General features: G+C 43.7%; 1 protein-coding gene across 3 annotated transcripts; it reads left to right on the top strand.

Moving 5' to 3' along the window:
* Nucleotides 1-425: 425 nt before the first annotated feature.
* Nucleotides 426-13263, top strand: LOC115031324 (aldo-keto reductase family 1 member B7-like). 3 transcript variants are annotated; one of them, XM_085840747.1, is made up of 10 exons: nucleotides 426-674; nucleotides 3959-4126; nucleotides 5070-5186; nucleotides 6320-6397; nucleotides 8449-8571; nucleotides 8822-8928; nucleotides 9549-9630; nucleotides 10488-10571; nucleotides 11158-11240; nucleotides 12912-13263. In XM_085840747.1, the coding sequence occupies exons 1-10, from the start codon at nucleotides 609-611 to the stop codon at nucleotides 12952-12954; spliced, it is 951 nt and encodes a 316-aa protein (XP_085696873.1). In that variant the 5' UTR covers nucleotides 426-608; the 3' UTR covers nucleotides 12955-13263. The 3 variants fall into 3 exon arrangements, with proteins under 3 accessions (XP_085696873.1, XP_085696874.1, XP_085696875.1); XM_085840748.1 differs by lacking the exons at nucleotides 426-674; nucleotides 3959-4126 and having other exon boundaries at nucleotides 6345-6397; XM_085840749.1 differs by lacking the exons at nucleotides 426-674; nucleotides 3959-4126; nucleotides 5070-5186; nucleotides 6320-6397 and adding an exon at nucleotides 8107-8255.
* Nucleotides 13264-23502: the final 10239 nt, after the last annotated feature.

The raw sequence follows: 23502 nt of genomic DNA, 5'->3' as shown, positions 1-23502 counted from the left end.
TTTGGGAGTGGGGGTAAGGGGGAGAGATGGGAATGTAAATAAATAATAAAAATCGAAAAAATTTCTGCAAGGACATCCATCAATTGATCTCACACCGATATCTCTTGTTATTAATATTGTTGCTAATGAAATAGTTGTTTCAGAAATAATTGATGTGGCTAGTCTGACAGTAGTGGGTTATCAGTACTAATCGATATCAAAATGATTGCCATAAGCCTCTTTGTTTGCCTTGAATTTTTTTCCCTAGCTGAAAACTTGTTGGACCCCTAGAGTATGTGTACTCTCGAAGCAATGACCTTCCTTAAATAAACTTACGCATTCATCTTTCACTGCCTGTTATTTTTGTCCACACACCTGCGTGGGCACTGCTGCGGGAGCCTTGCACTCTGCAGCAGGGAAACTTAGTATTCTGCAGTGTTTACTGCTGGTCAACCCTACGAAAAACCAAAATGCACTTCCTGTGCCAGTGCCCGCCCCCAGGCTGTGGCTGCTAGCCAGTAGGAAGAAGAGCCTGTCTGCTCAAGGACACAGACACGAAACCAGTTGTTTGACTCCTAATTTAGGCAGAGGCTCCCGTCTGTTCCCTTTGAACCGTTTCTGCAGCAACCATGGCGGCCTTCGTGACGCTCCTTACCAGAGCCAAGATGCCCATTGTGGGCCTGGGCACCTGGAAGGTGAGTGCGCAGTTTTTGGGCAGCTGCTTCTTTCAAGTGGGGACAGGTCTTGGCACGTCTTCCTCTTTGCATAGCGTCTGCTTGCCGGGTGGGGGTGGGGGTGGGGGTGGGGGTGGGGGTGGGGGTGGGATAAGGCTGGAACTCTACAGCCTTGACCCAAGTTGCTTTTAGTTTTTGTGCCGCTTCAGGACTCAAAGCTGGCTTCTAACTTCCCTAACAAATGTGGGTTCCCGGCTGTTCCTGGATTTTTACAAAGAACAGCAAACCATCATCTCCAGGCAGTTATTCTCGTTGCAAGCGTTTCCTCAGAATTACTTCACAGTTTACAGGTTTTGGCTGTGTATTTATTTCTGGTTGAATTATTTAGAACGAGAACACTGAGTTCCAAATGACCCAGCTCCCCTTGCCATTACCTACTTCAGAGTAGTCTGGGAGCCTGTGAAAGCCCAGTCTCAGACCCCAGCCCAGGCACGTTCACTTTCCAAAGACCCTGCTAGTTCCCACATATTAAAGCCCGAGCAGGATCAGGGTGACAGAGAGACTGAGCGACAGTCAGCTCAGGTCCCACCCTGGCTGTGTTCAACTCACCTGGCAAGTTTCTCCGAGGCTCATCTCAATGTTTAGTGAAACGGTTTTGGACCAAGCCAGAAATTACACATCCATCAAAACAATCACTAATCACGTGCAGATCTCCAGGGAATCAACTCACATGGAAAACTTCACAGAGATGAACTTTCAGAATTACAACAGCAGACGCAGAGACTGTAAAGGAGTTGGGTTCAGGATGAGGAGCCCGTGCTGCCAGAAAAGAGCCATGTGGTCCTCAGTGCTCCTGTAGGAGAGCGGGGCTTTTGACCTGGACCACAGTGCCTCTGAGTGGCTGGAAGCAATTCCTTGTCCCAGTGATGGTGCAGCTGTTGCTGTTTTATGAACTTTTAAAAATTAGATATATTTTTTATTTAAATTTCAAATGTTATCCCCTTTCCTGGTCCCCCCTCCAGAATCCCCCTATCCCATCCACCCTATCTCATCCCCCCTCCCCCTGCTTCTTCTTCCCTCACCTACCCACCTACTCCCATCTCCCCACCCTCGAATTCCCATACACTGGGGCATCAAGCTTTCACAGGACCAAGGGTTTCTCTTCCCATTGATGCCGGACAAGGCCATCCCCTGCTACACATGCGGCTGGAGCCATGAGTCTCTCCATATGTATTCTTTGGTTGGTGGTTTAGTCCCTGGGAGGTCTAGGGTGTGTGGTTGGTTGATATTGTTGTTCTTCCTATGGGGTTGCAAACCCCTTCAGATCCTTCAGTCCTTTCTCAAACTCCTCCACTGGGAACCCTGTGCTCAGTCCAATGGTTGGCTGCAAGCATCCGCCTCTGTATTTGTCAGGCTCTGGCAGAGCCTCCCAGGAGACAGCTATATAAGGCTCCTGTTATGACCCACATTGGCATCCACAATAGTGTCTGGGATGGATTCCCAGGTGGGGCAGTCTCTGGATGGCCTTTCCTTCAGTCTCTGCTCCACACTTTGCCTCCATATTTCCTCCTGTGAGTATTTTGTTCCCCTTTCTAGGAAGTACTGAAGCATCCATACTTTGGTCTTCCTTCTTGAGCTTCATGTGGTCTGTGAATTGTATCTTGGGTATTCCAAGCTTTTCGGTTAATATCCACTTATCAATGAGTGCATCCCATGTGTGCTCTTTTGTGATCAGGTTACCTCATTCAGGATGACATTTTCTAGTTGTATCCATTTGCTTAAGAATTTCATGTAGTCATTGTTTGTTATAACTGAGTAGTACTCCATTGTGTAAATGTACCACAGTTTTTGTATACATTCTCTGTTGAATGACATCTGGGTTCTTTCCAGCTTCTGGCTATTATAAATAAGGCTGCTAAGAACATAGTAGAACATGTGTCCTTGTTATATGTTGGAGCATCTTTTGGGTATATGCCCCAAAGTGGTATAGCTGGGTCCTCAGGTAATACTATGTCCAATTTTCTGAGGAACCACCAGACTGATTTCCAGAGTGGTTGTACCAGCTTGCAATCCCACCAGCAATGGAGGAGTGTTCCTCTTTCTCCACATCCTCGCCAGCATCTGCTGTCACCTGAGTTTTTGATCTTAGCCATTCTGACTGGTGTGAGGTGGAATCTCAGGGTTGTTTTATTTGCATTTCTCTGATGACTAAGGATATTGAACATTTCTTTAGCTGCTTCTCAGCCATTCGAGTTTCCTCAGTTGAGAATCCTTTGTTTAGCTCTGTACCCCACTTTATAGGGTTATTTGATTCTCTGGAGTCTAACTTCTTGAGTTCTTTGTATATATTGGATATTATCCTTTTATTGGGTGTAGGATTGGAAAAGATCTTTTCCCAATCTGTTGGTTGTCATTTTGACCTATTGACAGTGACCTTTGCCTTACAGAAGCTTCCCAATTTTATGAGGTCCCAATATTTGACAACTACATAAAGGATCTCTAGACTTTGTGAGAAATGGATTTATTTATTTATTTATTGTCTGAGATAGGCATATATAACTCTGACAGACATAGAGCTTAGTAGGCAGCTGAAACTGCTCCTGACCTCATAACTCTACCCCCAAATGCTTGCAATTACAAGTGTGAGCGATGTCACCGAGAAGTTGAGCTTCCAGGCTGACCCAAATTCTCTGTCCCCCTGTCTTTGCCTCCCTTGTGCTGTGATTCAGGTTTGCACTAGTATGCTTGGCTCTCAGTGAGTTTTGAGGGTTTGTTTTTGAGGCAGGGTCTCACTATGTAGCACGGCTAGTGTGTGAATTCTTGTGTAGAACAGGCTGCTCTCAAAATCACAGCCATCAACCTGCCTCCAGGATTAAAAGCATGTAAAGGTGGTAACTAGGCCTGACTTAACTTTTTTTCACTTATCTGTTAGTACGTTTTTGTGCATGCAAACATGTTCATACAAGTGTTTGAAGTGCCCTTTATGCCGTGGTGTGCATGTGGCCTTTGAAAGGATCATTTACAAGAGTCAGTTCTCTCCCATGTGGTTCTAGGACTTGAACTCAGGCCCTAGATTTTTGGCAGCAAGCCATATTCCAGAAATGAAACCAACTGATTATATTATATACTTTATAACCATAAAAATTAATACAATAAAATAACACTCTTTTCTTACAAAAAGTTTTCCAAAGTGTGTTTTCCCCCAACCCCAGTGTCCACTTAAAATAGATCCCAGATCTACATGGACCCTGCTGGAGGGGGACTTGGAAGAATGGCTTCTAATCGTTTTTTCTATTGCCTTTCAGTCTCCCCCAGATAAAGTCAGGGAAGCTGTGAAGGTGGCCATTGATGCTGGGTATCGCCACATTGACTGTGCCTATGTCTATCAGAATGAGAGTGAGGTGGGAGAAGCCATCCAAGAGAAGATCCAGGAGAAGGCTGTGAAGCGGGAGGACCTCTTCATCGTCAGCAAGGTACAATGGTCCACTTGGTAGACATGACTTCAAGGCAGGTGGAAGTGTCTGGGTGTGAGCAGCATCAAGAACTTTTATTCGCCTTTCCTGTTTGTTGTATTCTCTTAGCCTCTCTCTCCGTCATTATATCTCTGCATGAATATCCACACCAAGTTAGTATTTGTAAGAAAGTACTGTTGTTGGCCCCCCCTGCCTCATTCTTCTCTTATAGTAGAGATGGCTCCATTGAACCTCCCTTCCTATTTTCTGTCAGTGGAATCTACCCTCTCAGTGGCAGTAAGGGATATATTTAAGATGGCCCCTGAACCTTATTGCTTATCACTGTGGTCTCAGTGACTCTGGCCCTGACATTCTCAGACACGTGTATTTTGGAAATGGTGGGAACATTATTTATTGTCATGTAGATACCTCCTCTCGTTTCAATTCAGTAAAAAGTATGGATTATAAAGTGTTATTGCAAACCAGAGGTGTTGAGTCTTAGTTATTTGAGGAACTCTGGCTCTGCAGTGAATACAGCATGTTAAAATGCTCTTGTTCCAGGACACTGTACCTGGTACAACAGATAGACCCCCTGTTGGAGTGGGCAGGCCAGGTGGGCTTGGAGATCAGAGAGTAATGAAAGGGTTAACTGTTCCCAGAGGCATCAGGACACTTGAACCTTAAGGCTCAGACCCAGCTCCTGCCTCCTGCGAGCTAACAGCCAAGGAAGACTAACACAGGAGTATCAGCTGTTAATCCAGTTGTCAAATGTGCTAACACCAAGCGCAGGAAGAACACACATGCATGACTTTTGACTTGCTGAGTGCTGGTGACCATCTGTGTTGCCGTTGTTAACTAACCTTATTATATATGAGCAGCTGCAAATCTCCAAGCAGGGAGAGTGACTGTAGTATGTGTGGCCTTCCTCTCCCTAGTTCTAATGCTTCCCTGTTACACCCTGCAGCTGTGGTCCACCTTCTTTGAGAAAAGCCTGGTAAAGGAAGCCTTCCAGAAAACCCTCTCAGATCTGAAGCTCGACTACCTGGACCTGTATCTAATCCACTGGCCACAGGGATTTCAGGTTTGAGCTGCTCTTGGCTCTATCTGTACTGTCGAGCAGATGCCAAAGAACAGCAGCTGTGTTGGAGCTAGGGTGGGGATGGGCTATATCTGGAGTTTTATGCACAACAGAAAGCCAACGACCTATAAAACAGTCTAGGGCCACTTGCGTGGAGCATCACGCACTTATGTTTTCTTACAGTTGGTTTGAGAGAAACTGATTCTGGCCAGCTCAGACAAACTGCAAACTGGCCTGTCAACTTCTTATTCATTTCCTGGACAGAGGGGATAGGAATCTCTTGGGACAATCTTGCATAACACACCTCAAAGATCAGCTCTCCCATCAATGATAGCACCACCCCACTGGTGGGTAGCACCCAGGAACAAACCCCCAAATGTTGGCAGATATTCATTACAGTCTGAAGAACATAAAGCTCAATAGCCCGGGCCCTGCTCCTGCCTGCTCCTCAGAGTTGAAAGGGGATAGTCAGGGTCCAGAGAGATGACTGTGCAGTTGAGATCACTGACTCTCTTCTAGAGGATTCTGTTTGACTCCTAATACCCACATAGAGGTTTATAACCATCTGTAATTCTAGTTCCAAAGGATCCAACATCCTCTTCTCGACCTCCACAGGAACTAGACAAGCATGCGGTACATACAGGCAAAACACTCATTTAAATAAAAAAAGAAAAAAGAAAAGAAATTGAAGGGATGTGAATTTTCTGCTGCCAAAGTGGATCAGTTTTGGTGATGATTACATACTCAAGCCGGGCAGGATCTTCTGCTAGCCATGCCCTTTTGATGGAGTCTTGGAATCTTTGTCTAATAGCCTTGGACCCAAAATGTCCCACAAGTTTCTATGGATTTGGGTGTGTTGGGTTAATTTTCATGGTAACAATAATGGCTTTTTACAACATATTAAGGATAGTTGGTGAAGCAGTGCCCATCATTGTCAGACACACAGAGGTTATAGCCCACAGTGGATTGATATCTACATTTTGTTGAAGTTTGCTGTCTAAAGTGTGTTCCCCAGAGTGTGACAAATGGAGATGTGGTGTTTCTTTTTGGTATGCCGTAACTTGCCCTCTAACCTTGCTCCAGAGAACCAGGTATCCAGGTAAGATCCTAATGAGCCTTTTGTTTTGCATTTACAGTCTGGAAATGTCTTTTTACCCACAGATGATAAAGGCAGTATTCTCAGCAGTAAATATACGTTCTTGGATGCTTGGGAGGTAAGTTCCAGCTTCTCCAAGTGTGCTCAGAAAAAAAAAAATTCTGGCAGGCCCCCTGAGACTCCACCTCATTGCACTGTGTTATTACTACTATTTATAAGTTTTCTCTCTCTTTTCTAAACATCCATTTATCCATTTTGGGGAGAGTGGCACTTGTGGAGGTCAGAGAACACTTCAACTATGTGGGTTTTCAGGAATTAGGTCATCAATCTTGGCCTCGAGCACTGAGGCTGTTGGTTCCATCGACAGGAACGTGAGCACTTGAATTGGACTTCGAGAATCTCAAGAAGGGAGTACATTGTATAGACTCATATTCTAGAAACTACTGGACAGGAGCTTATAATGAATGAATTATAAGTTCATTTTCAATTTTTAGCTGCTACTATAGGATTGGATAATTTTGGAAAGTTCAGAACAAGATCACTGTGGGTAATAAGAAACAAAACAAAACAAAACCTTGGGTTGATTTCATTTTGGCTAATTCCATGTAGTTAATAGGATAGATTTCAGCCCAACTGAAGCTCTTGGCTAGGTGTTCCTACTAGGGTCCATGTATCTTCAGGGTCTTTCTCAAAGAACACCAAACTGTGGTTTGGTAGAGAAGAGAGGAATTACAACTCAGGTGCTTACTCAGATAGACCTGGGTGTAGGCTGATAATCACAGTAATCACAGTTATTTTGGAGGCAGAGGCAGGAAGTTGTTGGCATACACACACACACACACACTCTCTCTCTCTTTTATTGAGTTCTTATACCTCCCTTCTAACCCTTAATACATGATCTCTTCCCATCCCCCAACACTAGGTAGGAGGGAAAGAATGTTAGAGGGGGAAGGGGGTGTATGTTTCTGCTGATAAGGTTTCTTGGGGCAAGTCCAGTCTTCATATGGTCAGGATATCTCCAACTTCTTTTTGTCTCCTTGCTCATGACCACTCAACAAACTGCAACAACAGGAAGCAGGAGCAACAGTGGGGAGCAGCAGCCATGTCCACCGGCCCCCTGGGGACTCTCTCATTTATACCTACTCCAGAGTCCCCAAAATTAAACTCTCTGTAGGTGGCAAAATCACACCCCTACTAGTGCTTGAAGCAAATCATAATCACCTGCTGTGAAGCAGCCTCTTATCCCACTCCTGGGATTCACGGAACATAACTGGATTTTTAAAGAAAACAAAACTCTCACTACAGGAAGTTCACAGTTCAAAGTCCACCTTGGCTGCAGAATAAGGTCAAAACCGATCTGTTTGACTTAGAGAGACCCTGTCTCAATATTGACAAAGAAAATTTAGAAGGTCTGTGGAATCATTCAGCTATGAAGTGCTTGTCTAGCTCACGAGGAACCCTACATTCAATCTGCAATGCCACAAAATAGAACTCAAAAAGAGAGCCAATAGGAGTGATTCTTGGCACAGGGACTATTTCCTGGATAACCAGGTCTGGGTGAGTTGAGAACAGAAAGTACACGAAATCCACCTTCTCCTTTTTTTTTTTTTTTTTTTTTTTTTGGTTTTTCGAGACAGGGTTTCTCTGTATAGCCCTGGCTGTCCTGGAGCTCACTTTGTAGACCAGGCTGGCCTCGAACTCAGAAATCCGCCTGCCTCTGCCTCCCGAGTGCTGGGATTAAAGGCGTGCGCCACCACGCCCGGCCACCTTCTCCTTTCTTATTACATCTGAGCTGGGGAAGAGTAGGAGGGCTGGAAGCAGCCATGAGGCCACCTCAGTCTAGATCAACATTCTCCTTTAGTGCTTCACTTAGCCTGCCACGCAGGACCAAGGACTAAGCAAGCCAGCATCCCTGCATCTTCTTACGGACATCTAAATCATCAGTTCTCAACCTATAAGTTGAGACTCCTTGGGGGGTGAGTATCACATATCAGATATCTTGCATCAGATAATTACAATTAATAACAGTAGCAAAATTACAATTAAGAAGTAGCAACAAAAATACTTTTATGGTTGGGTGTCATCAAAACATGAGGAAGGGTACCAAAGGGTTGCAGCATTAGGAAGGTTGAGAACCACTGATCTAAACAATGGTCCTCCCTGTGACAGGCCATGGAGGAACTGGTGGACCAGGGGCTGGTGAAAGCTCTGGGCGTCTCCAACTTCAACCACTTCCAGATTGAAAGGCTCCTGAACAAGCCTGGACTGAAACATAAGCCAGTGACCAACCAGGTAAGTTCTGTTTGGTGTGGGTCCTGCTCTGTGCCTGCTTCAACACCAGGAATTCAATACTGTCTGCAGAGTCTCATCTCTCAGGTCTGTGTTCAAGATGCTTAGGGAGGTGGGATTCCTGGGTCTGGTTTGTAGTATATCTATCAATGAGTTGCATTTAGTCTTTTCATCTTTTCTTGTGTGGAAAGGTCCTCTGAGCCACTCAGAAAGCAGGCCTACTTCCTAGTGATGTAGATGTTTTCTCTTGCAGGTTGAGTGTCACCCTTACCTCACCCAGGAAAAACTGATCCAGTACTGTCACTCCAAGGGCATCACCATCACAGCCTACAGTCCCCTGGGCTCCCCAGACAGGCCTAGGTGAGGCTTCAGGTGGCTATTTCTTTTATCACTCTTTTTTTTTTTTTAAAGATTTATTTATTTATTATATATGAGTACACCTTAGCTGTCTTTAGACACACCAGAAGAGGGCGTCAGATCTCATTACAGATGGTTGTGAGCCACCATGTGGTTGCTGGGATTTGAACTCAGGACCTCTGGAAGAGCAGTCAGTGCTCTTAACCACTGAGCCATCTCTCCAGCCCTCTTTTATCACTCTTAAAACTGGCATTTCATAATTTGTTAATATTTGTATGTACTTTCCAAGGCACAAGAAAGAATGTGTCTATCTCTGGCAATGTGTTGGGTCACCCAAAAGGGAATGCAGCTGTAATAATGTTTGTAAAAACCAAACAGTGGTCATGGATAATACTCAGAGAACATGACATTTCCATCCTGCAGTGCTGGGCCACACTCTCCAGCCTCTAAAGCCCCTGGTCCCATAGATGGACTTGGGATAGACACAAAGCTTTCCATTTTTCTGCTTGCCTCAGGGATGGAGGAGGCTGTGGTGCTTAGCCTTGATGATGTCCTGGCAGGGATGCTCACAAGCACGTAGTAGCCATGGTGATTTTTCACTCCAGCCTTCATTCTGACCCTAGTGCCAAACCAGAGGACCCCCTATTACTGGAGATTCCCAAGATCAAAGAGATTGCTGCAAAGCACAAGAAGACAGCAGCACAGGTAAAGTTGAGTATTTCTCCCTTTTCTCTTTTTATCTAGCAATGTATTCTTGTAATCATGTGTTGTTTTTAAACAAAATCTCAATCATTTGATTTCCCAATGAAGACTCAGGAGCCAGGTGCTGGGGTAAAATAAGAGCCTGCTAGCTGAGAGAGCCAGAGGAAGCATCCAGTTGATCTTTCTTCTCAGCTGATGTACCAAAAGTCAGTTCTCCTTCTCTGCACATCTTAAAAACCCCTCAAATTGAATGTCCCTCCTTTCTACTTCCCATATGTCTGTCTATCCATCCTTCTGACTTCCTCTTACTCTCTATGGTATTTTTCCCCCCTATGTTCACTCTGTCAACTGCTTCTTTGCTTCACCTCTTGACCTATGGTTGACCTCATTTAATCCTGTTTACAATAAACAGAAAGTTCTTGGATTAAAGGTGTATGTTAGGATTGAGCCATACCACAAGTAGAAATACTTTTTTTGCCTTAGTAAATAACACAATCTCAGGGTTTACAGTGTGACCAAATACTCTGCAACAGTCTTGTGTTTTATTTGTATTGCCTTCTTTTAATCTGATGGAGGGAAAGAATTAAGAAATGTAAGTCTGTTGGACTCTCAAGCAAATACAGCTGGCATCAGAGAAATATTCTCTGTCCATCAGTTGCCTGTCAATGACCACAGGCTACCCTCCTCCTTCCTATCTAAGGAAGCACTGTTGCTCCCAGGATCCGGGGAGATAAGTTGAAGACTCGCAAGTGTCTCTAATAATAAGGCACAGAGAAATATAGATATATTTCATTATTCATTTCACTAGGAAGAGTTCTATGTAGGTAAGTGAATGCCTGCTCTCCCCTCTTTGTGCACAGGTTCTGATTCGGTTCCATATAGAGAGGAACGTGGTGGTGATCCCCAAGTCTGTGACGCCTTCTCGAATACAGGAGAACATTCAGGTAAGCCCTGGGCTGTTCATCTGCTATTCCTCAGCTAAGTGGGATAGAGAAGATTCTGTCCTTATGCCTTAATCCAGTCTTATCATTGCCAGTGTGTTTTCCTTTCTTCCAACTACCTTACAAACTCTTAGGCTCTTCAGCTGGCCTCAATAGAGATACAGTGGTCACTTGTGGGTCAAGGATGAGTTGGAGGCAGGTGCTAGCAACAGCCTGTCAGGTAGAGCACACGTGTGCTTTATCTAAGTGGAAAGATTTCTGCCTACTCTCCAGCACTTAGACCACAGGCCACACACTGTCCTGGTCAACTGTGGGCTATCTTGGTCTACTCACCCACCTTTATGCAGAAGGGAATAGAATGGATTGAAAGAACTTGTCTCTGACAGGCCCCTCAGGGATTTCAGTCATTGCACACACTTGCATACCTACAAACCCTGCTTGTGTAACATCAATCCTTCTTAAATAACCCACTCATAATTTACAGAATAATTTGGATGCAATGTATACCTACTGGGAGAAACACCTAGAACCTCAGATCCCACCAGCACTTTCCTTGCTAAGGATGGTTTTGGAACTCTTGTCTTTCTAGGTCTTTGACTTCCAGTTAAGTGAGGAGGACATGGCTGCCATTCTCAGCTTCAACAGGAACTGGAGGGCCTGTGGCCTGTTTGCGTAAGTGGTACCAGGTTAAGTGGGAGGTTGGTTAAGCCTTTCCCTAAGGGATGGATTTTTGTCTTCAAATAATATTTTCTGGCAGCTGTGAAAAGTTAAAAATAGTCTGAGTCCTGGGGAATCACTAAGAGCAGAGACATTGTCATTTGATGCTCAGTTTCTGAATCTTACACACGGAGTGAGGATTTTAAAGAAAGGAGCTGTCACCGCTGTGTGGGAGTCAAGTTCTCCTTCCCTCACTCATTCACCCAGTGACTTCCTGCAATGTGCTATGGCCAGGAAGAGTCGACATGTTTGGGACATCACACTACTAGCTTCCTGTTCCCAAGCTCATATTTTACAGAGGGAAGCTGAAGTAACCCTGACGTACATGTTGGAGAGTGACAGATACTATAGAGTAAAATAAATAGGGCAAAAGGTATAGGGAGTATTGAGCCCTGTATAATAGATACTATAATACAAGACTGTCCAGGGGAAGCTGTGCTGATAAAGTCGCAGATGAAGGAAGTGAAGGATGGATCAAGTGCATGTTTAGGGGAACGGCATCTGTGGCAATGAGAGCAAGTGTGAATGGCCCGCTGTGAGAGGTTTAGAGCACTTGAGCAAGGAAGCCAACAGTGGTGGGGCAGAGTGAGTGAGGGTACTGTAGGCGGAAGGCAAGCCAGGGACCATGCTAGGCCAAGGACGCACAGCGAGTGGCATGTACCAAGAGAACAACACTGACTTTATAGAAACGGAGAAGCCAGGAGAGGGTTTTGAGCAGAGCAACAGGGAAGTAGTATAATAATCCAAGGAGGATTGCAGTCAGTGGACCTGGGTCACAGTGGCAGAGATGAGGAAGATCAGCTATTTGAGTTTGTCAAATTTTTTCTTTTCTCTTCTCTTCTCTTCTCTTCTCTTCTCTTCTCTTCTCTTCTCTTCTCTTCTCTTCTTCCTGTCTTTGTTTAAATATGGTTTTGCTTGCCTTTTTTCTTTTTGGTTATCGTTAGAGAAACTTCTTCCCATAGGAGAAGTCAGGAACCTGCTTGGGATGTGTTTATGATGTTTATTTGGCATGAAGTAGGATTGCCACATGGAGTGCAATACGTGAGTGAGGTTATAGACTGAAGGACTCAAACGTAAACCTAGCTGGCTTGTACCTGAAACTCTACCACTTACTCATTAGTGATGGCCTATTGGGTAGTTTGGATAATGTCACCAAGCTGCTTTATCTACAAAGAGATGACAGTATGAATCACAGCTAACCTTCAGTGACTGCTCATTTAGCATGCAGCAGACACTTTAAGTGCTTTGCTTACATTAGGATTGTATTCACTACCCATAGCCAGTCTGTCAATCTCAGTAGTATTTCCCACTTCACAGAAATGTGAGAATAAACTGAGAGAATGGTTCTGAGACCCTCAGCTGTGGGTCGGCTTGCTTCCAATCCCTCATGATGACAATTTACTAGTGACCGTGCCACTGATGGCTTGCGGGGCCCTCCTTCAAATACTTGACTCATACTTTAGGGGGAGGGTCATGGTCTATGCACCACCATCTAATTTTCTCGAGGTTTTATGGGAGAAGAGGCTGAGAAAGCACAAACATGCTGAATAGACCACCTAAGAGTGCATCTTAGATCATACGCATTGCTTCGGTGGAACAATTTCTTCTCCATGCTTGTTGCTGCAGAGCAAGTCATAACGAGGACTTCCCTTTCCATGCGGAATACTGAAGCCGAGTACCAGATGCGCTTGCCTGGAGGACTCTCTTCACTGATATGCAACCCTCTCCTCCTGACTCCTATTTTTGCCAAGCCTATTGGATATCATACCAAACCAACCTCGACAGTGCAATTCTGCATTTAAATTCTCATGTTCAACTAGAAGCAGACTGTCACAGGAAGATGCATCTCAGCAAAGGACAATGTTTGTCGCCAATTTAACCTGGCCGGATGTTTGTCAGAAACCAGGAACACTAATAACACTGAAGATTAAAAAGATAAAATAATAAAAGTAGCAATAGACATTTTCAACAGTCAGAATACTTTTCGAATGATGAACTTATTGGGTTCAACTCTTATTATTCATATTTTACCATGAGAAAATGGAGGCACGAGGAAGCCAAGAACTTGCTGAAGCTCCCCGGTAGTCAGTGGCTAAAGCAAGTTTCAAAGGAAGGTGCTCTCAAGAGATTTCAGGGCAGTTTGATCCTCCCCCTCCTCCTCCTCCTCCTCCCCGGAGCTTCTTCCTCCCTCTGAACCACCTCCTCCTCCTGGTCCTTCTCCTCCGCCCCTCCTCTTCCTCTTCCTTCTCTCCTTCCTCCTCCTCCTCTATCTCCTCTTCCCCCTTCCTTTCCTCCCCCCCGAGCCTCCTCTTTGCCAGGCCCTCCTCTTTCTCCTGACTCTGCAATCTTGCCTTTAATATGCCAAAGCGTCAAAGCTGTTGGTTTAATAGCCCTTAAAATTCACAAAATGCCTATTCCTTGAGAGAAGTGGGGCAGAAAATGTTTCCACATTTTCTGGACATGAAAACATTTACTATCGCCATAAATCTGGGGCATGCCTTATTTTTTCTATAGAAAACTACTTTTAGGGTTGGAGAGATGGTTCAGTGGTTAAGAGCACTGACTGCTCTTCCAGAAGTCCTGAGTTCAATTCCCAGCAACCCCATGGTGGCTCACAACCACCCATAATGAGATCTGATGCCCTCTTCTGGTGTGTCTGAAGACAGCTACAGTGTACTCATATTAAATAAATAAATAAATAAATAAATCTTAAAACAAAACAAAACCAAAACTACTTTTAGAAGGTATTTTAGAAAAAACAATTAAAAACTATTCCAGCCCTCTACAGATGCCCAAACGAGAGCATAATGAGCGACTGGCCACCCAGTTTACAAACTAAACTATGCTAACATTAAAAAAAAAATTAAATTTTATTGTTTCACATTTCAAAACAGGGTTTCTCTGTGTAGTCCTGGCTGTCCTGGAACTCACTCTGTAGACCAGGCTGGCCTCGAACTCAGAAATCCGCCTGCCTCTGCCTCCCAAGTGCTGGGATTAAAGGCGTGCGCCACCACCATCCGGCTCTCAAATATTTTTTTTTAAAGAAATTTATTCAGGAACTACGTGGACGACTGCTCTATAGAACTCCATGCCTGATTTCCGTAATCAATGTTCACTGACGATCACTATGTCACCCCATTCTCTGCTGCCCGCAGGCCTAGTTATGTTCATATAAATATCCTGCTTCTCTCTTCTCCGGGCCCATGGTGCTGGGTGGGGCATGTGTGCACACTTGCAGTTCAGGCTTCCTAGTCAGATGGCTCCCCCTGCACTTGCTCAGTGGGGGCTTCTGATAGGAGGTCGAAGTTCTACAGAAAGAGAAAGGCAGGTGGTGCATCTATCTTCTCTAGTGGTGTTTCAGCAGCAGTGACATTTTCTGAGTAACTCCAGCTCTTCCTTCGTGCCTGCACATAGATTCCGATCCTTCCGGTTGACACCACTTCTGGGGTAAGACATCCGTCTTCCTCCTGTATCCTCTCATACCTAGGACTGGCCATCTCTTCCTGCCACTGCCAACCTTGGAAATGACCTCATACCCTCCTGATTGATATCCCAGCGCTTCCATCAAGGTTTCGGACGGGCGGTGCACCCTAGGGAAGCTCTGAGGGTTCATTCCTTGATCTTTTCTGACTTGTGGTAGTCACCAGTACCCCCAAGGCTCTTTGCTTTGTAGCTGCTCTTCTTTGTGTCTTCATCTGCCTTCCCATGACATTCTGATGCCAGTCATTGGATTTATGAGCCAGCCTTACTATTCTTCTCTCCCACCAAGACAAGAGCTGCAATGTCTTAGAGGGAAGTGGGTTTGTGAGAATAAAACTAACCTCAAGACTAGCCCCTTCTCTAAGAGCCTCTTTTCCACTGGGCGGTGGTGGCACACACCTTTAATCCCAGCACTTGGCAGTCAGAGCAGCAAGATCCAGACTGATCTCCCTCTCCCCCTCCCCCTCCCCCTCCTCTCTCACACATACGCACACACTTTCTCCCTTCCTCCTTCTGCTGCTTCCTCCTCTTCTTTCTTCCTTTCTGTCTCTCTCTGTTTCTCTCTCTCCACTCTTGCTAACACAAACGCGTGCGCGCACACACACACATCACTCACATGGTTTTCAGAACGCATTACCAATCAAGTGTCCTCTCATAGGTTCAGAGGCAGAAGGAGAGACCTGTAAGTTGGAAGTCACGACCCCACTAAAGGCTTAATGCTTCTGCATCTTCCAGAGTAAGTTCCCCTCTGTGGACTTGCTGTGACCCAGAGCTAGGCTCTTGCTGACCCTGCACCCACTACTCTTTGACCAATTGCAGCAGTTCCTAAAGGCCTCAGGTCCCTTCAGTGACCATTTCACCTTTCTTTCTCTCTTTCTTCCTTTCCTTTTTCCTTTCCTTTCTCCTTCCTTCCTTCCTTCCTTCCTTCCTTCCTTCCTTCCTTCCTTCCTTCCTTTTTAAAAAAAATTCATTCAATATATTCTGGTCCTGGTCTCTCCTCCTGTTGGCTCTCTGCTGGCAGGTCCAGGCAAGAGGAGAGAACCCGGCCAGCCGAGTCTCTCTGGGACTGAATGGGATGGTGAGTGTCGACAGCCCAAAACGAACACACCCGCGCCCGGAGTCTTGTCAAAGCAGGAAATCACTTTATTAAATTAGGCACTTGCTTATATAGAGAAGGCAAGGAGGTGGTACGAGTAGAGGAATGAGGTGGTGTGGGGTGATCTCACGGAGCCTATAAGAACTTGACAGCGGGGAAAAAAAAAAAATGTTTTAGAGCCGGGTGTGGTGGCGCACGCCTTTAATCCCAGCACTCGGGAGGCAGAGGCAGGCGGATTTCTGAGTTCGAGGCCAGCCTGGTCTACAAAGTGAGTTCCAGGACAGCCAGGGCTATACAGAGAAACACTGTCTCGAAAAACCAAAAAAAAAAAAAAAAAAGAACTTGACAGCGGTAGTAGTAGGTCTTTAGGTCGTGCTGAGTCATTTTCAAGCAGAGGAGATTGACAGGTCTCGAAAATTGAGCCAGGCTCAGGTTTGTCCTCAAGGCCCAAACTAAAGCCAAATAAGGCCCAACACCTTCCCTCAACTCCTCCCAGATCTTCCTCTCCTCCCCACACACCCAATACTATACATCCTTTCTTTCTCTTTGTCTTTAGACAGCAAACAGGCAAAGCAAAACAAAACCCCAACTAAACAAAAACCCAAACCAAACCAGGAGACACGCATACGCATAATACACAATACCCCTTAGGAACACAAAAGAAACCATCGGTTTTTCCTGAGCTCCGACTAGAAACTGTGACCTCAGGAACCCAAACCTTCCTGCTCCTCCTCTGAGCCCTTCACTAGGGTCCAGCATCTCTCTGTAAGTATTTTACAGCAGCAAAGAGAAAGGGAACAAGTACACTATCAAAGTCAGTCAAACTTTAAGGGGTTCATTCACCTGGCTAGAGATAAAGGAAAAAGAAACAGTGTAAGCCATGGGGCTAAAAACCAAACAAGACAGAGTTAGTACAATGCCAGAAAGAAGGAGGCAGCCTTCTCTACTTTGCAACCCCAGGAAAGGAAACCAGGATGAAATGTCACATTGTCTCACTTCAGGAGAATCTGAACCCTGTGTACCAACAGCACAAATAACATAGAAGCCCATCTCCTTTCTTTGCTTTCTCATATCCACTGACCCCCAAACAATGTCTTTAAAATTCTCCCACTATCTGCAATCCAAGCTAATAAGGAAAGCCATGTCATTCCACCATTTCAAAGTATTTAACAAATGATGGCACTATTTACCCAGTCCCCATATGGAGTCTGATTTCAGTGAATGCCTGCATGTATGGGTTCTGATGAAGACACTGTTTTCAGCAGCTCCAGGAGGCTGCTGGAGTCAAGAACCCCATTGATGCTGATCTGAGTTCATCTGTTCTAGGAAATGGTCATCGGAGATTAGCAGAGAGAAAAGAAAGGAAAGGGCAAGTAGGGGCCTTGGAAAAATCACTATCCTAGTGGCCAGAACAGGCCTGGGAAGCCTGGCCTTGAGAAGGAAGAGATGAGAAAGCCTGCATGGCTTCCAGCCACATCAGTACCCAGAATGCACAGATACCCTCCACTCTTTGTCACTTATTAATACTCTTTGTTGACTTATTAACAAACGAGGAGGTATCAAAGGAAAACACAAAAGAATAGAAAGAAACACATCACCCATGTGTCAGCCCCAAATAACATCACACCATGGCCATACCTATATCCTTTCCACAGGTTGCTGGCTACTCAAGTGTTATAGCTGACTTAAATCAGGTCAGAACTTGTCCATCACTAAACTGAATCTAGAATTGCAATCTTTAAAATCAAAAGATTTCCTCTCCTCAGGATCTCTTCACGCATGAAAATTCCATCCCCATTTTTTTCCTCCCAGTGACTAAGTGCCTATCTGCATGAAATCTGTTTAGCTGTCCAGCAGCCTTCTATGCTAAACTTACTGAACCGTGGTGAACAAAGAGAAAAACAGAACTGGAAGCAGATGTTAGTTGCCAGATGGTAGATGATGTCAACTTTATGGAAGTCGGTTGACGTGATGTTTTGATGTTTTGTCCCTACAGGTGGAAAACCTTAACACACACCATAATATATTATTAAATTTAAATACTTTAGTCAAAAGTCCATAAACATTAAAAAAAAAACCTATCTATATCCTTCCATACATGTAAGTGAACAACAAACAAAAAATGTGGTATAATTGAGGAATAGCTCAGTGGGTAAGATTGCTTCCTGCTCTTCTAGGAGAGTTCAGTTCCTAGCACCCATGTGTGGAGTTTCACAGCTACCCATACATAATTCCAGCTCCAGGGAATCAGGATTCCCTTTTCTGGCCTCTGCAGATATTCACACAGAAATAAAAATAAAGTAAAATTTTAAAACAGTGCATAGAGACAATGGAACAATAATCCCCACCCCGGAAAGGCTCATCCTCAAGGCACCGAGAGACCCAGAAAGGTTCTAAGTATACAATGTTAAAATATGGACATCTTTTTAAATTTTTTTATTTATTTTTAATATTTATTTATTTACTTTGGTTTTTCGAGACAGGGTTTCTCTGTATAGCCCTGGCTGTCCTGGAACTCACTCTGTAGACCAGGCTGGCCTCAAACTCAGAAATCCACCTGCCTCTGCCTCCCGAGTGCTGGGATTAAAGGCGTGCTATTATGAACATCTTTTATGAACAAGTTCTTATGCTAGCTATGGAACATACTTAGAAAGCTGAAAAAGAAATAATATAAAGACACAAACATAGGAAGATGGGAAAGAGACCACATCAGTAAGCCCAGGACTTAGTAGGTGGAAGCGTGGGGATCAGGAGTCTAAGGTCATCGCAAGGTATAGTGCTAGTTCAAAGCCACTGTGGACTGCATGTGACTCTGTCTCAATAAAACAGACACAGGAAATGCATAGGAACTGCAACTCCAGGAACTCAGCAGCAACAAAGGAAAATCAACAGAGCTTAGGAAGTATGGTTCTTCGGAAAAGGATCGAGTAGCTTCACCTTTCACTAAACAAATAGTGCAGTCGTTATCTCATTGTAAGCTTGGAGTAGCTCAGAAACTTTCTTGTTTTGAAAACAAATACCATCCACAGCATTGCAAAACAGAGGAATGGGTTTGTTTTGATATTTGATTTTTATAAAATAGTGCCACAAAAGCAAATATGTGTAGCCTATCCAAAATGATGGATTAATAGTAAAAGTTAATGTAATTTTTAATATTAATAAGTTAGTATAATATATTTGGTCTTAATCTTTCAAAAGTTAATTATTATTATAAACAATTAATTATAAGGACATGTTTTTGAGAATAAGAATAGTCACCTGGTTGTATAGATATTACCAAGTACATTCTCTTAAATGTGTGCCAGATCCGGCATGGCTGTGTAAGGAGGGGTGTGACATTGTTCCTGCCCCTGGAGCACCACCAGGCTGTTGATCCCATGACCCCCATGTGTGCTGATGGCTGCTGTTGCCCCAAAGTTGATCTGCTGTCTTTACTACTCCACTTTCAATCCTTCTTTCGGGGGAATATACTTCCCCCATTACTCAGAGATAGTCATACCATAGTAAATAAAACAGATGACGTTTTCAGAAATGAGGGATTGAGGTGGGCATGAGGCTGTGGAGGACGAGGAACAGGCTTTATGCTTGATCTTCAGGGTCATGGGAAAAGATCTAGACAATATAATCGTAAGGGCCATCAAAATCTGCATGGTCCTTTTTGGAAATGGTTCATTTCCAGACTTGGCCTCATTGATTTTGGAACCATGAGGAAGCATGAGTACCCTCTAGTCCAATGACTGCTGCACTGATTAACCAGGAAGAATTCAGAGACATTAAGGACAGAGAGTTAAAGTGGTCTCAGGAAGGAAGGGTGTGGATGGATAGAAAATAAAGGAATTTATATATGATCTACAAATAAATAGTATTAGAAAGAGAGTACATGAGGCCATGGAATTGCTAGGATAAGGAAACGAGGATTAAAGAATTAAAAGATGATGTAGAAGCGTATAAAAAGTTAGTACTCTGTTTTTCTCTATTTGAAGAACTGAAGATAACAATGCCTGGAAAAATATTAGCGAGAGTTAACTGCTTTAATGTTTTACTTACATAAATTCAAAACTTTCTAAGGAATCATTTTAATTTTAGTAGTTTGTTATTTTTCTTTTCTTACATGGAAGCAGTTACTAAAGACTAGGGGTGTGTCAGAAAACTAGAAGAGCTGTGGCCATCTATCCATAAAGAACAGACTGTGTAAACCCATAAGGAAATGTACTTTTGTTTTGTGTTTGGTTTTGCTCTAAGGAAACAAGACTATTGATCCGGGACTCATAGACTTTATGTAAATCTAAGAATTCTTGACAATTATTAACAATGACCAAAGCCTTGATGATATAGCTTTAATAAGTAAAAGACTGGATTCAGGCTCTCTGAGAGGGGAGAAAGCAAAAGCATCAGAAGGATGAAGGAATTGAGCTGAAGAATCAAGCTATCAAACTGAAGCTGAAGAATAAAGACTACTGAGAATCATCAGGGAACAGAGAGAGTACCTGGCACCAGCAGCTTGCATCTACTACTGACTCTGAGTCATTATTAAATCATTGCCATTCCCATTCCCACCTTTCTCAGGACCCTCCTCATGGTGAGGAAGGACCTCTGCAAATGTGATTTGTGATTTAAATTCATATATTATTTAAAATTATATTAAATGCTATATATTTAAATTTTTGTATAATTTTTAGTTTACTTGAAGTATTATTTCTTCTTCCTGTTATAATTTAACTTTGCATTTCTTTTAAAATGTTGCCAATAAAATTATAGAAAAACTTACGTGGAGCTGAGGAAAAACTGAAAACGACTTGTAAATTGAAATTCTGCCAGGCATGATGGCACATGCCTTTAATCTCAGCACCTGGGAGGCAGAGGCAGGTAGAGCTCTGTGATTTTGAGGCCAGCCTGGTCTATGTAGTGAGTTCTAGGACAACCAGGGCTATGTAGAGAGAACTGTCTAAAAAGTAAACTCTTAGTTTAGAATTCTTGGTTTATGAATCAAGGACTCTTTGGACAATCTAAAATCTAAATTTCATCATAGATCTACTTTGATGACTCTGTTTTAATATTTTCAAGGGAGTTTCTTTGTAGGGGAATCATTCAAATTGATAATAGCCAATCTTGAGATTGTGTAATCTCAAGATTATAGAACTTCTGGGCCCGCCTGGTCTACATATTGATATCTAGGATAGCCAGAGCTATAGAAAGACCTTATATTAGATAATGGCAACTATAGATATTATTGAACTTCTAGTTGAAGATTAAGAAATTCTAGTTGCATCCCAGACAAAACCTTTCTGAATTTTGAAGAATTTCCATGACTATTCCTTTCCTTAGAGTAGAACACCCTCATCCCTGCACTGAGCTATAAGAGAGCATGGCTTACCTATCTCGTGTTTCAGTTAGATGCAGTTATGTTCTTAGACTCTGAAGACTGGCAGTGCCTGGGATCTGCTTGGTGCTTGCAGAGACTTTGTGAAGCCGAAACTGTTTTCTGAAGCCATGGCAGCATTTTCTTCTACTCTTATTATCCCAGAAGTGAATAATAGAGTTTTTAGTCAGAGCCAAGAGGATCACTAGCCCAAAGCCAACTGGTCTACCAAGTGAGTTCCTGACCATCCACAGCTACTCATCACTACCGTGCCTAAAAATGGAGAGAGGCACAGCTTGCCTACTAGACTTGTCTAATGAGCTCCCCAGAACCTCACTTGCTAGCATCACCCCAGTCCTAGATCCAGTTCTACACTGCTATCTCTGGTAAGCATAGCTCTCATCCTCACCATAGAAACTTCTTTTTGCAACAGTTGAAACTACTTCAAAAATCTACAACGGATCAAGGTGAAGAGAACAATTGACCATGGGGTACACAACCCCAGTTGATACATCTACAACTCAGTACAGTGAAGGCTCAGGGAGGATGAGGGGGAAAGATTGTAAGAGTCAGAGGAACAGGACTTCTGCTGCAATGTAGTGTCTTCTAGACATGGCATGGAAGCTGCACCCATGAAATCTCAACAACATGGTCGTCTAAGCAAGACCTGCGTAATGACCACCAATGAACATGTCAACCCGAATGGGGACAATCTCACTGGGCCTTATCCCTTAGACAATGCTACAGGCAATCAATGGTTGCTGAGAAAGGGAGAATCAGTCTTCTCCAGGGATGAACCCTCTAATAGGTTATCTACTTCCAAGTGGCCAGCCCTAGACACATACATATATATGACAAATGCTAAGTGGACTTAGTAAGTTGTGTGTAAATGCATACACACACACACAGACACACACATCGATAATAATTAAAGAAAAAGAGGCTATGAATTTGAGAGAAAACAGAGGTTGGGAGGAGTTATAGGGAGGAGAAAGGAGGGGAAAGAATGATATAAATATAGTACTTTTGGGTGAAATTCTCAGAAAAAAATTAAGAATAAATGGAGTTAGGGTGTGCGGAGATCCAGATTCCAGCAGTCTTTAATCAAGCTGGATAGATCCAGAAGTTAATGCATACTGTTCTTCCAAAGGGCTGGAATTCAGTTCCTAGCACCCATATCAGGCAGCTCACCATCATTTGTGGCTCTAGCTCTGGCCCCTTCAGGCACTTGAGCTCGTGTGAGCATAACCACCCCCCCCCAACACACACACATGTACATAGCTAAAAATATTGAATTAAGAAAAGCATACATTAATGGTTTTTATATAAATGTAAATGAATGCCACTCTCACTAAGTTTTTTTGAAAACATTGAAGTTTTATATGAAAATATTACATGTAAGAAGGGTGATCTTCTGATTCTTAGCAGTATTGGTCCACCAAATTATAACTGATGTTCTATGTCAGGGACCCAAGAGTCCTATGTGTACCTTCACCTCATCATTAATGTCTCACATAGCTTAAACAACAACAACAACAACAACAACAAAACATAATACACTGGTGGATGGGGCACAGAAAGAACTTTTTTTCAGTTCTAGGAATGAAAATTACACAATTTCCTATTATGTAACAAAACCTTTGCTGGGGAGATGCAACACACACATCTACTCAACCTCAGTAGGGAACTCATGACAGACCGAAGTCCACTTTGGTGCACCAGTGAGTTTTATTGGGTGACTTACGGGGGTATGCTTTAGGGATTATTTGCAGGAGCAGAGATGACTCAGAGACAGCTGCATCACCAAAGCCCAGCTTAGCACAGGTGACAACGCACAAAACTGGGAACCAGGAACACACTGCACAGCCTGCAGGCAGTTCAGCAGTTTGGAGAGTGTATCCTCTTCAGGTGGTTGCTTGGTCTAAACCTCTCTCAGGCAGCGCAGCTGGTTTCTGCTTCTTCCAGGCAGGTCTGGTCTCAGTGTTTACAGCTGGGATTCTCTGAGCGTCTGATTGGCCCCTCTGTTCTTATCGCTTACTCTGGCAGGGAGGGGCCTAGTGAATTTGGTCAGTTTTTTGTTTGTTTGGTTGGTTTTTTTTTTTGTTTTGTTTTTTAAAGATTTATTTATATATGTGAATATACTGCTGCTGTCTTCAGACACACCAGAAGAGGGCATCAGATCCCATTACAGATGGTTGTGAGCCACCATATGGTTGCTGGGATTTGAACTTTGGACTTCTGTTTGCTCCGGCCCCTGCTTGCTTCGGCCCAAAGATTTATTG

Source organism: Mus caroli, unplaced genomic scaffold (assembly GCF_978045245.1).
Source record: "Mus caroli unplaced genomic scaffold, Mus_caroli_1 scaffold_7, whole genome shotgun sequence".
Classification (NCBI taxonomy): Eukaryota; Metazoa; Chordata; class Mammalia; order Rodentia; family Muridae; genus Mus; species Mus caroli.
The sequence above is the reverse complement of the archived record's forward strand: the minus strand, read 5'-3'. Positions and strand labels throughout refer to the sequence as shown.